Consider the following 14,059-nt stretch of genomic DNA (forward strand, 5'->3'; position numbering starts at 1 on the left):
TATGGAGACACCCCACTGGCACCCCATGGCGTGCATTCTCCCTTATATCAACAATACACCCAACATGTTCCACTACCAGTGTGGCTGATTAGGTCTGGCTGCAGGGCATCGACAGAAAGGAGGTGGGAGGGAAGAGGTTTGGGGGTCCAGCTCGGATGCTCGAGTGACTCCCTGGCACACGGCAGGAACTCAGCAAGTGTTTGTTGAATGAATGAAAGACCTAAGCAATGGCTTTTACTATACAGGTAACAAAGGAAGCCAAAATATAGATACAAAATGGCATATAGACTTCAAAATTCTGTTTGGGAAAAATAGTAAAATATGTCTGGGTCCCAAATGGAAAGAAAAAAAAAAAATTGTGCGTCTCCATTAAGGGACCTATACCTAGAGAGGAAGGAGGACAGTCCCAAGTTTCTGCTTGTGAGGCCTCAATATTTTACAGATGTGGGTTCCTACCCCATGGAAAGATAAACACAAGGGCAGAACACAGACAATTTCAAGTAACGGCAAAGGGAAAGGGCTAGAAGTGGAGGGGTCAGAGAGAGGAAGGGCTGGTACTATCGCACATTTCACAGGTTATTAAGATATGATTATTTAACCAAGGGACATGGGTGTGGACATTAAAAACAACAACAACAACAACAACAAAAAACAAACAAAGCTCAGGGTGCCTGGGTGGCAGTCAGTTAAGTGTCTGACTCGGTTTCAGCTCAGGTCATGATCTCAGGGTCCTGAGATCAAGGCCCATGTCAGGCTTTCGGCTCAGTGTGGAGTCTGCTTGAGACTCTCTCTCTGCCCCTTTCCCATTTCGTGCTCTCTCCCTTTAAAATAAAGAAATCTTTATTTTAAGAAAATGCAAAACTCGGGGCACCTGAGTGGCTCAGTGGGTTAAAACCTCTGCCTTCAGCTCAGGTCATGATCCCAGGGTCCTGGGATCAAGCCCCGTATCAGGCTCTCTGCTCAGCAGAGAGCCTGCTTCCTCCTCTCTCTCTGCCTGCCTCTCTGCCCACTTGTGATCTCTTGTCTATCAAATAAATAAATAAAATCTTTAAAAATAATGCAAAACTCTATGCACAAGTATCCACGAGCATTTAGGATATCAGCAAAATAGCTTCCACTAATTAGGAGTCCATCCTCACTCATTCTGTAGACACTCTACAGGGAAAATATTCTATCAACAAATGCCCACAGCTCTGGATAGTGCACGCAATGATCTCCGTCTTATAGATAAGGAACCTGGGCCTTGGAACACTTGGGGAACATAACTAAGAAGTAGTAGAACTGGGATTTGAAACCAAATTGTCCAGTTTCAAATACCAGACTCTGAACACCTGTTATGCCAGGATTTTTTAAAAAAAAATATACCCTTATTGAGGCTCGATTCACATACCAAATGCACACTGTAAAACACGAGTTTCATGATATGTGAATTATATCTCAATAAAAGTATAAATTTTAAAAAAATCCCAGGATACTTAACAACTTCTCATTGGCCTGCATAATAGTTCTGAAGAGTCTGGGTTTTGAAATTAGATAAATTAGAAATTCAGCAAAGAAACAGAATCTATATTTAAAAAGGAACTAAATAAAGTCCAAGAACTGAAGAGTACACTAACTAAAATGAAAACTTTAGTTCATGGGCTTCATATACACTGGAGAGAGCTGGAGAAAGAGTTAGTAATGATAAAATAGATTTAAAAATGGGCAGTCTGGGGTGCCTAGAAGGTACAGTCAGTTAAGCACCCAGCTCTTGGTTTCAGCTCAAGTCATGATCACAGGGTTATGAGATCAAGCCCTGCATCAGGCTCAGCACAGAGTCTGCTTAAGGTTCTCTCTCGCTCCCTCTCCCTCTGTCTCTCCTCCACCCCCAAATAAATCTTTTTTTTTTTTTTTAAATAAGCAATGTTATGACAGAAGGAAAAGACTGAAGAAAAATTATTTAAGTATCAGAAAACTTAGTCCTGGGCCAATACCAAGCGGACTAACACATGCGTCCTAGAATGGCATCCAAGAGAGAATAAAACAACAAAAAATTATGTGAAGAAATAATGGCTGAAACCTTCTCAGGTTTAAAGCAAATCCTTAAACCACATCAACATAAACACAAAGGAAACAACATATAGGTACGTGACAAACTTTGAAATCCCAAGAGAATGAAAATCTTAAAAGCAGCCAGAGAAAAAGGACCCATCAAGTGTAGGAAGGGTCACCCTGAATTGACACAAATTCAAATTCTTAGAGAACTGAAGAATAGTTCTCCAACTGGTCCTCTAGTCAGGGGCTTCTATCAATCAGGGACATATCAATCAGGGACAATCAAGGCATATTGGCTTAGGACCCGTTTCCAGGAGATCTAGTGAGTTTTCAAATCTATCCCATGGTTATTTCCCCAGTTCTGGAATGTGGCACTCGGTAACAGCAGAATGCCCACATGGTTCTCCAACTGTTGAGTTAGGACTATTATGCTAGGGAAGGCTGAGTGGAAGCTAGGCGAGCACAGTAAACCAAAAATAAAACCACATTCCTAGAAGGACTGCAGAGATTAGCACACTGGGGACATGGGTGGTGGTGGGAGGTGGAGATGGAGCATAGCAGGAGAGATAGTCCCTGAGGAGGGTCCCATCAAGGAGCCATGGGCTCAGCTCAACATGGGGGCTGGAGGGATCCTTCCGGGTTTCTATTAGGCAGCCTTTCTAAACAAAGGCCATGAGAAGCAGAATCCAGGCAAATCCCTGAGCCCCAGGGCAGATGCATTTCCTCCAGTCTCCTGGGACTGCAACAGGTCCACCACTCACTCTGCTGGCAGCTTCTCTTGCCTCCCTGTGAGCCTCCCATTTAAGTCAGATGCAACTGAGGTATTTGAGTGTGTCAGAATCAGACAATACTTGTGTTTATAATAAATTAAAGCTGTCATTGTTCTAATACTTTTCCTCTGCTCAAAATCCTTCAGTAGTGTCTCATCATCATTGAAATTAAGCTCAAAGTCTGACCATGGGTCTAGCCCCTGCCTAGCTCTCTTGGTCTCAGTGTGTACCTTGCATTCCAAGCACATGGACTCCTTGGGGATCCTCAAATGTAACCAGTTTCTACTGGAACCTTTGCACTTGCTATTCCATTTGCCTGGAATGCTCTCTCCAAGCATAGGCACACCTTATTCCTCCGTTCATTTTGTTCTCTGCTGCGCATTATGTTGTATACCTACATGCCTGCCATTTTCTCCATGGCAATGTAAGCTCCATGACAGTAATCTAGTTCTGTCACTCAGTACGCAGCATATAGGACAGTCCTGTATGCTAGTGGGAGCTCAGTGGGTACTGCTGACTGGACAAGTGGACAGATATGACAAAGGACAGCCAGAGGACCAAAGGAGGCAGCTAGGAAGTGACCCCATGACCAGAGACCAGATGGGAATGCAAGCATCTCAGTGGGTAACCGCATGGGGGGGGTGACAGCTAACTGAAGACTCAGAACACTGATGCCAACACCCACAGCCTCCCATGGGGGAGGATCTTAAATCAACCGAGAAACCCTGAAATAGCTGAGATCACCCCTACAAGGCAAAAATAACTTTTCTGCTGCTGGGTAGAAAGGAGTCTCCAAACAGGAGGAGGAGGAAGAAGAAGCAAATAAGTAAAAGAGAAAAGTACACTTTCTTTTCCTCTGAGGAGTGCCAACCATTCCAAGAAACATTTTTAAAAGTGCTATTTGTAGTAGCCATTCTCTTTCCACCAGGCACTGCCCTCCTGACTTTGGGACACCAGGTGTTCCTCAGGCCTACACATTGTCATTGACCCTCAAACGCCATTCCTTCCCCAGACCTGTCCTACCCCAACCTAAAGCATCACACTTTATGAATCCTTATAATAGTTCCTCAACCCAAAGAAGGCTCCTATTCCTTCAGAGATGTTCATTTCAGGCTGAATTAATTCCCGTGAATTGTTGATGATACTCTCTCTTACCTATTTCACTGGGATGTCTCCAGCTGCAAATGAGAAAACCCTGATCCACATTGTTTAGATGAAAGGCAACCAAGTAATTGGTTTTCTTATTCAACTATGAATTTGGAGGTTGAAGATTCTAGAAACAGTACGTTAGTGGTAAAACTCCACTTTTCCAGTTTTCTTGACTCTACCTTCCTCTGTGTATTGGTTTTATCCTCAAGATAATACCAAAATGGCTGCCACGGATCAAGACGCCCCTCCAGATAGGGTCAAGAATGAAAAGAAATGAGCATCTCTTATAGAGTTCCCTATTAAGAAAAAGGAAATCTTTTTCAGAAGATCTCTTCTTACCTTTCATTGGCCAAAACTGGGTCTCATGCGCATCCTGAAATCAATTACCTACAAAGGGAATAGGCTGCTCCTGGGTTCTTCAGACTAGAATTCATATCCACTGACTTAGACAGATTAGAATTCACCTGCTGCAGTAGGTGTAGTGAGCGTGAGCTCCCCTCAAACACAAGACTTCCTGAAGATCTCTGTTATCACTGAGTGCTTTAGTGTTCTAGGCCTGCTGTAGCAAAGCACCACTAACTGGGTGGCTTAAAAATGACATATATTTATTCTATCAGGGTTTGGAAAGCCCAAAATCTGAAATCAAGGTGTTGGAGGGTTGTTCTCCCTCTGAAGACTCTAGGGCAGTGTCCTTCCTGACCCCTTCCAGTTTCTTTTTGCATGTGGCAGCAGCACTCCTATCTCTGCTTGTCCTCACGTTACCACATTCGGTCTGCGTCTGTGTCCACATTTCCTCTTTATGTAGGGATATCAGTCATACTAGATTAAAGGCCACTTCATTCCAATAAAATCTCATCCAAACTAATTTCATCTGCAAAGACTCTATTTCCCAATAAGGTTACATCCTAAGACACTGGGGGTCAGGATTTCAGTATATGAATTTGGGGGCATACAATACAACAATTAACACTGAGAGACAATACAGGGAGATTGAAACCGGAGTTGGCAACAAATTATAGCCTCTTGGTCCGTCTTCCCAATTTACAAATTCCTTATTGACCCCAAAGAATCTTCCACTGGTAGAATTTCAGACTCATTTTAGCAGTGAAATCCAAGTGTTAGGTGGAAATAAAATGCTCTACCTGGAAGGAGTCATCACCCATAGAGGGTCTTCTACCAGCTGACATTGTCCACAGCCCCCGAGTTTCCATTCTTACTCTCCCATGCTTCTTCCCATCCTCTAGATGGGAATGCTAGACATCTCCATGGAAACTGCAGATATGTTTGGCACTTGGACTTCAGAGGGGAAAGGACAAGGGATATGAGTGTGAGCGTATGTGTGGAATAAGTTGGAGTGGGGGCCAGTGGATGCTGAAGTCATGAAAATGTGTCAACTGGGTGTGTTTGAATCAGGGACACCTGATATTCTATCTCAGCACTAATTTGTCTTATTGGTGGGGAGTAGTAGACTGGAATTCAGGAATGAGGGTGATAACTGTGACAATAGCACTAACATCAACCACAAAAGTGGCCGCCATTACTCTGCCTCAACCAGACGTGAGGAATTTTGCCGAGTGCTTCACTGATGGCTCATGCCAGTCTTACAAGGACCCTACAAAAGACGTATGCTTGCTCTCTTTGGTCTAGGAAGGCTCCGTGAGAGGGTGAGTCTCTTGTCCCGGGTAAAGCAGCTGGGAAGGGGTGGAGCCCAGGCAGTGCGTGTCTGGAGCCTAACTGACAACCAGAGTTAACTCACTCTGATTCATTTGCATCACGGAGGGCGTCAGGCCACGGTAAGTGTGGTCATGAAGCAAAGGCAGTGCAATACCCAAACCTACTTTTCAATGGGACCCTGTCTTTTTCGTGACTCGTGGTTGCTGGCTCCTCCTTAGGCCCCTATAAACTCTCGTCGTGAGCCTGGTTGCTCGCAGTCCAGTGCTCTGAGAGGGACTGCTAGGAAGACACACCAAGGTCATCCAGGGTGAGACTTTCCAGAACAGTAGTTCTTGATGCTTTGTATCATGGATCCTTCTGAGGATATCAGGAAGGTCACAGTGTTTCCTCTTAGAAAAAAGCATATATTTTTGCACATGATATCTAGGGATCCCAGAACCCTCTTGGGATTAGCCACAGCCTACAAGAGCCCATAAGTCAAAGCTTGATTTAGAAGCTCCTGAATTAAAATATTGGGGGAAAACAGCATGGATTAAGACCCACTCCATTATCTTGGCAATTTAAGACATTTTTTTAAAAAATGTAGTTTAGTAATGCTCCATATTCAATCTCTCCTTCCCCTTCCTCTGTGAGGACAAAACAGACAAAACAAGCCTTCATCTCGTTCTTAAAGGAAAGGGTGTCCTGTCAGAGTGACTGTGAGGAGATCAGAGAGCATTCTGTGGCACTGATTAAGGCCATCACAGCTTCATGGAGGGACAACTCGGGACCATGCTCCTTCCTTCTAGGCATCTCACAGAGCAATCGCCAGGACTAGAGGAGATTTTTATATAGAAATCTAGTTATAAGGCAAAGATCTGAGTGTCTTGGGGACAGAGTGTAAAGACAGGAAGTCATGGAGATTGAGTGGAATATCCAGGGGTAGAAAAGGATTCTCAGAGGCAGGGGTAGATTAATAAATGCCATCTCCAATATCTCCCTGGCAATGGCAGAAATGAGTGGCCTGAGGTCCCACCCCATTACCAAGGTTTGTCCAGGAATGGCCAAGCTTCTGAAGACTGACCAGAGCTGACGTGAGCTGGTGGGTGTATACGCAGAGCAAAGCCCATGTACCTAAATTCTGGCAGCCAAGAGAGGTGGGCCCCGCACCCAGGGACCTGTCCAGGATGAGCCTGGCGGAGGGAGGCCTGGGGGCCAAGGCCCCCTGGAGCCTGAGGGTCAGCTCTGGGAGGGGTGTTCACTGGATTCTGAGAGTAACCAGCTCTCCAGGGAAGCTCCTGCTCCTGTTCGATAAGGGATGCTCTTTTTCCGCTGCATGCGGAGACAGAAGAGGAGCAGACTGTGCACTGAGGCCTCAGATCCATACAGAAGTCAGCACTCCTGGGAGCGTGCCTGCCTGCAGGCAGAAAGCTGTGGAGGAGGGTGCAATTTTGGTAGCTGGGAGAAACATGAGGGACCCAGTGTTTGGGGCAGCTCTTTTCTTACAACAAAGACAAGATGCCCCAGACCTCACATGGTCTGGGTGTGGAGGGAAGAGGCTTTGCCGTCCCCAGTGGGCCTGGGGTGAGGTCTGTGGCATTGTCACCAGAGGCCAAATAGAGAGAGGATCCTGGTCCCTCTGTCTTTTCTGGCAAAGTCCTTAATAACGTCTGATGCTTTGAGTCCCTATTCGGGGATGAGTTTTGGTAAAAACCAAACTATAATTGAGATGGTAGTGAAGAATCAGAAACAGTAAGACCAACAAAGTTGAAAGGATTTGCTCTGCTTATCTTTCTATCGCACTGATTGCTGTCCCCAACTGTGCATCCCCCACGTGATTGCCTCATCTCTGCCCACAGACTGCTTTGCCTCATCTCTGCCCACAGACTCCTCCTCACCTCTGATTTCAAAAATGTGTGTGTGTGTTGAGGTGGGGCAAGGTTCACTGTGCAAACTATTGCAGGAAGCTCAGCCTGTACGGATCCCCACATGCCCTCTGAGCCCTCGACAGGATGCCCAGGAGAGAGAGTGAGTTCTGGTCTGTAAAATGTGTGTAAAACCCAGCACCAGCCATCCTGGGAATCCAGACTTCTCATCTGAGAACCTCCCTTTATGTCCTGACATCGCTTAAGCAGGCATAAAGTCCTCGCCTTTTAAATTCAGAAATACTTGCCGTTTACGTTTTTATACGACTTCTAGAAATGAGAGAGTACTTCACATTTTTTATTTAAATAGTGTAATTTCCTTTCTTTCAAAACATTTTTTTTCAGTTTGAAATCTCCAAACTTTTTGAAGTCAACTGTGCACAAACTTCAAATCAAACTTTTTGAAATCAACTTTTTGATGATTCGTCAACAACTGCAGTTAGGGAAAAGACAGTGGCCATCAGAGTTTCCAGAGACACTACTCCTGGGGGTCAACGTCACACAGACAGTGAAAATACTTGCCTCTGGCTCTTGGAGGTCATCTTTCCTCTTCCTTCTTCCTACCCTCCAACTTTTAATGTTCTTCTTCAGAGTGACTTTCTGGAAATGTGCCAGTGCACAGCACCATCAGCCTCTATGTTTTTTCTCTCTCTCTCTGAAACAGGATCACCTGTATTTGTGCATGCTGGCATACGCAGGCAGAGTACTTTCTGTGTTTTGCTGTATCTTCACAGATGTTATTCCATTTAATTTTCATAATAACCCCCTGAGGAAGGGGTGGTTCTTCCTATTTTACAGGCGCAGAGAAGTAAAGCAAATTGTCCAAGATCACTCATGAGAAATGGAGAATCAGAAGAACCAGACTGCTTTGGGGGTGCAAACCCAGAGGTTTCTGGGTCCCTATTGATTAGACCATGTTCTTTCCTTTTTTTTTTTTTTTAAAGCTTTTGTTTATTTATTTATTTGACAGAGAGAGAGAGAGATATCACAAGTAGACAGAGAGGCAGGCAGAGAGAGAGAAGGAAGCAGGCTCCCTGCCAAGCAGAGAGCCTGATACAGGACTCGATCCCAGGACCCTGAGATCGTGACCTGAGCCGAAGGCAGTGGTCCAACCCACTGAGCCACCCAAGCACCCTGATTACACCATGTTTCACCCCTCCATGCCCACCACACACAGGCTTTGAGGACTTTCGTCCTCAAATTTTGGCCCAGAACATAGGATTCCCTGTTTTTCCCCTATAAGGTTTTCATTTAGTGTCTCTTGCTTGAAGGGGGTCAAAATAGTGATTACCACCTCAAAGTAGACTTGTTGCCAGTTTTATGTGATAAATTCCAACAATACTGAGAAATTCTTTAGAGTCTGAAAGATTGTAGTCAACCATTTGGGGAAAAGGGGAGAAAATTTCATCCCTTCTTTAGTGATCCCAGACCATGGTTTTCTCAGGGGTTGGCCAGTTGTGTCTCTGTTAGGATGTTATTACTGTCCTGCTACAGTTTGAAAGGGTAGTTAGTTCATTTGGGATTATTTTTCTGTGTCTGCATGGAATGTTGTGTGTGTGTGTGTGTGTGTGTGTGCGCGCGCGTGCGCACGCACATGACTTAGGTACATGCCATTTTTAGGGCCATATTCAGAGATTAAAAGAAGGGATGCCTCAGTGGCTCAGTCGGTTGAGCATCTGATTCTTGGTTTTGGCTCAGGTCATTATCTCAGGGTCCCAGCCCTTGCGGTGGGCCCCACACTGGGCATGGAGCCTGTTTGATTCTCTCTCTCCCCCTGCCCCATGCTGGCTCACTCTCTCTCTTTCTCAAAAAAAGAGAGAGATTAAAACAAAGGATGATGGGATGATGTTCTTCCTCTTCTTGCTTCTACCTGGAAGGCATCTGGGTCCGGTGGATGCACACTGTAGATGCACATATGCTTGTGGGTGCGTGTCTACATTTTAGCACACCCCTTCTCTCATCCATAGAAGTAATAGTGAAACAGTAAAGAATGCACCTGATGAAAGCCTGGTAGTTTCAGATAAGAAGGGCCTAGAACCTGCCTTTCTGCAGTGTCAGGTATAATCCTGTTCCCACCCAGAGAGACGTAAAATCAGCTGGCTGTGCTCTGTGCTCCAACATCCTTTCTGTTTTCTTAGTAAACCAGCTGTACACCAAGCAGCAGGCCTCCCAATGCTACATGTGTTGCCTCCACACGTTTGTTTTAATTCACTTAATAGTCTTCTCAAACACACACACACAAATCCAGCTCACCCCTTTGTTTGTTGTTGTTTTCACAGTGTCATTTGAGAAACAGACCTACTTAATGGATATCTCCTGTCTCTGTGCTTTGATACCTCTTTCTTAAGGTTTTTTTTTTTTTTTTTTTTTACTTTTCAGAATTTAAATATTATGATTATAAAAAGTTAAAAATACCAGGCATTGAAGCTGAATTAATTTATAAAATCACCAAGGGCTATTAAAAATTGGTAAAATTAACTGTCACATAAATGCGCCTCTCTGCTAATAGATGGTATGGTTTGAGAGAATCTGAAACTGGCCAACTCTAAGAACCATTTCCCTTTGATGTGTGCTCACTTTAAACATTTCACTGTCTAACCCCCTCCATGGACGAGGTACAACATTCAGACAGAGATCCCATATGGAAATGGGCAGCCTTGGGAGTTTCGTTTTTATGTACATATGAATGTATGCATTTTTAAGTAGGCTCCATGCCCAGTGTGGAGCACAACACAGCACTTGAACTTACAACCCTTAGACCAAGATGTGAACTGAGACCAAGAGTCGGATGCCGCACCAGCTGTGCCACCCAGTGCCCTGCCTTGGGAATTTTAATTTTTTTCCTATCTCCTCTCAGTTCCCTCTCCTTCATGCACCTGTGTCTACACTCAGGGCCTGTACCTGTTGAAATCCTCTGCATCCTCTAGGACTGAACTTAAATGCTATGTGTTCTCATTCTCTTGTTGCTGATCTTATATAAATATATATAATAATATATATAATAATACAATATACAAATATAAATCACACCCTTGTCTGTGTGCCTCCATGTTCTGCACTTTTTTCTAGTGCATTCTACTAGACAGGAATTGTACACACTCATTCCTGATCATCCTACCAGCAAGAATGTTCACTAAGGGCAGAGAGACATCTTTGTGCCCCTCCCCTGCCAAGTTCCACTACCAGCACCACAGGTGTGGACAGAAGAAATATGGGGAAAATCAGATTCTGCATTTTTAAAATTCTACTCACTTGTAAAGATATTTTTCCCCATGAAGCTCTCCTTAATCCCCTCAAATGACAGTTCTATCCTTCTCTGAAATGCCATTCTGTAACACATATTATATTATTCTCCATCTTGCATTAATATTAGTAAGCTCTACATTCTTCCTTGTTATCTCCTCTTCCAAAACCTAAGCTCTTTCATTCATGAGGGTAAAGCCCATGGATGATGTATTTACATCCTCCATATCTTGTATCCTTGTATCTATTAGAGCACAAATACATACTTATGGAAGGGGAAGATTTTTATGATTTTAAAATATATCAAAGTTACAAAATATAACCAAATTTATAAAACAAATATATTTGACTAAATATAACCAGATTACAAAATATATTTCTTTTATTGAGGAAAGATGGATCAGTGTTGGTTCACATTGGTCCTCAGCTCTTGGTTTTCCTTAGTAGCTCATCCATTATTATTTTTGAATTACCATTCCAGCTTTGGACTTAGATGTTCTAACCATTTGTCTTCAGATTCTTGCAAATCAATTCCTCCATAGTATAAATTTAGAAGACAAATTTATATACTGGACATCTATAAAACATATTTTAAAGCAACCCTATTTCAGAACTGTAATTTTTTGATGATATAAAAGTATAGCAAATAAATGAATTCTGGAACATTAAAGAGAAATTTTTTTAAAAATTATATCAAATAAATAGCTTGATATTTTTATTATTATGTTGGAAATAATAGACTAACTAGAATAAATTCTTACTGAAATAGGACAGAGACCAGTCTTTGTGCAACCAACTTAAATATATTACACACATACACAGACACACACACACACACACACACTACTCCGTTTCACTTTTAAATTCAATCCCCCTTATAAGTGATATGGTAGAGGTCCTTTCCAGTCTATCCATAATACAATTAAAATTTAAGAAAGGAAAGGCTGATCAAAGCCTTGTCAGGATGAAATCACAATTTATCCAACAGAAAATTATATACATGGACAAAGATGTAAGTCATTCGCTATAAATTAGATGCACAACCATTTGTTAAAAAGCAGCACACAGTGAAAGTTGGCCCATTTAATGTCCTTTCTTTGATGGTTCAGTTACCAAAGTACAAAAATAATTTCATTATATGTTGCTTTCCCTATAAAATGGGTCAGCAACATGGACCCTAGGCAGGGTGTTACATATGACCATCTCATAGTTGTGTGTCTTTGGTAATGAGGTTTGCGGTTGCTCGATTTCATAAGGATCTTTAAAAGGAAACGCATGGCCAAGGCAGTTTGCCAATGATAGAATGCTTGGAAACAGACCCTGATAAGAGCACATATGACACCATGCATTAGGCTCTTCTGCAATAAAATCAACAGAATAGGAGTGTGGGTATTAAAGTCAGAGGCCCATTCACTTGTTGGGCTGCCCAGAGCCTGTACCCAAGGCCATGGCAACCAAAGGGGGAGGAACATGTGGCCCCAGACATGGGGTCACATGGTCAGGCTATTATGTCTGGCTGGATTTCTGCCCTCATCTTCAGTAGTGTTCCCAAGAGAGCAAAACCTCAAACCTCGGCTGGAGTGAACCAATGTTTTGTTTTGTTTCTAAACAAGTAGTATAGGAGACAATGGAAAATTGAGGCACAGAAAGACCTATTTAGGTAAAACAAAGCATTCTTCTTCCTTACTTTTGACCGTGAGGTACATGGACTTGCTGACGTCCGCGCCCACATCGTTGCTGACCTTGCACAGGTAGTAGCCGCTGTCCTCCTCCACGACGTGCTTGATCAGCAAGGACCCGTTGCTCAGGACCTGAATTCGGCCATTGAGGGCAATGGGTTGGAACTGGGGAACCCCAGCACCTGGAGGAGAAGGAAAGGAGGGAGAATGATGCAATGTGATGCACAGTGAGTTCAAGTTCACCCAGACGAGTCATGAGAAGGGAGGGGAATTTATATCCAGAGGGCAGTCATGGGATCCACCATCCCCCCCCCCCCAATGTGGACATCCCTGTTTGGAGAGAAACACACTTACTTCAAATGACACTGATTCAAACTCTGGGATAAAGAGGAAGAGAACTTACAGGTCATTTCTACACACACACACACACACACACACACACACACACACACCCACCCCAAATTTGATGAGTGTTAAGTAGCTGATAAATTATTCAAAGACATCCCATGCAACAAGCACAGTGGTTGTCTCTCCTGAGACTAAACAGAAGCCTTGTGTGCCCAGGGAATTCATACACGGGTAAACAAGGGATTAACCTGCTACATTGCTTCCCCCTGTGTGAGGGGCATTGTTTGGGACTAGGAGGGTATGATTTAAGCTTTGAAGGGCTGACAGAGCTTCTCTATTTTGCGGCCTGAGTCTGTGGATTTGGGGAGAGGGTGCAAGGGTGAGGACCAATTGCATGTGTCTGGAGAAAGCCCACAGCATGAGCCATGCACATGCTCTAGAGAGGGCCTGCTGGTCTCTGTGGCCCCAGATCCTGTGTGGGAGCCGAGCACATGTGCCATACTACTCATGCAGGAAACGTCAGCCTTTATATCCGGGGATGGAGAAGGAAGATACTTCCTCCTCTTGTCTCTACGCCAAACTGATCACTTACCTATTGGCATCCCTCAGCCCACAGCGACAGGGACTGTGGCTGTGCCTTCCCTTCCTTCATTTCTACACCAAGTGTCTCAGCCCCACCAAAGGGATGAAGGAAATCTGTACTGTATCAATGGGACACTTCAGACTGAATAAGAAGGACAAGCAGAATCCCTACAACAGGTGGTTTCTGTCAAGCAGAAGCGCTACAGAGGACATATGAAAACGTGAACTTAAAAAAATAGAGTTCCCCGACGGCTAAGGATGGAGGAAGACACAAATGAATGCCACTTTCATTCTAACAACGAGAAAGAGAGGCTGTTAATCTGCAAATCACTCTTCTCTGAGTAATTCAGAAGGTCACAGGTGAGTAGGTAAACTCAGTTGCAGAGAGTTAAAAGTCTGGCAAGGATGTGTGGGTCTATAAAGAGCTGCATCTTTGGCACAGAGTGGGCGGCCAAGGACCTCGGCATGAAAGCAGATGGGAAATAAAGAACTGGAAGTAAGTGTGACCCACCACGGTCTCGACTTGAGTAAAATACGGAGACACGCACAAAAAAGCAAGAAAAAAGGACCAGAGAGATATGTATCAACAGAATTTGACATGGAGCTCCTCAGACAGGGCTTTTATGGTAATTATGATTAATATCCATAAACAGGTGGGGTGTTCAGAAAGAATCCT

General features: G+C 43.8%; 1 protein-coding gene across 2 annotated transcripts in view; it reads right to left on the reverse strand.

The window, feature by feature from the left end:
- Positions 1-14,059, reverse strand: part of DSCAM (DS cell adhesion molecule) — a 750,559-nt gene that overhangs the window by 214,739 nt on the left and 521,761 nt on the right. For both annotated transcript variants that reach the window (XM_059392376.1, XM_059392375.1), the window contains exon 11: positions 12,462-12,635. In XM_059392376.1, coding sequence (XP_059248359.1) covers positions 12,462-12,635 — 174 coding nt within the window. The remainder of the gene's footprint in view (positions 1-12,461; positions 12,636-14,059) is intronic.

Source organism: Mustela nigripes, chromosome 2, assembly GCF_022355385.1.
Source record: "Mustela nigripes isolate SB6536 chromosome 2, MUSNIG.SB6536, whole genome shotgun sequence".
NCBI classification, from domain to species: domain Eukaryota; kingdom Metazoa; phylum Chordata; class Mammalia; order Carnivora; family Mustelidae; genus Mustela; species Mustela nigripes.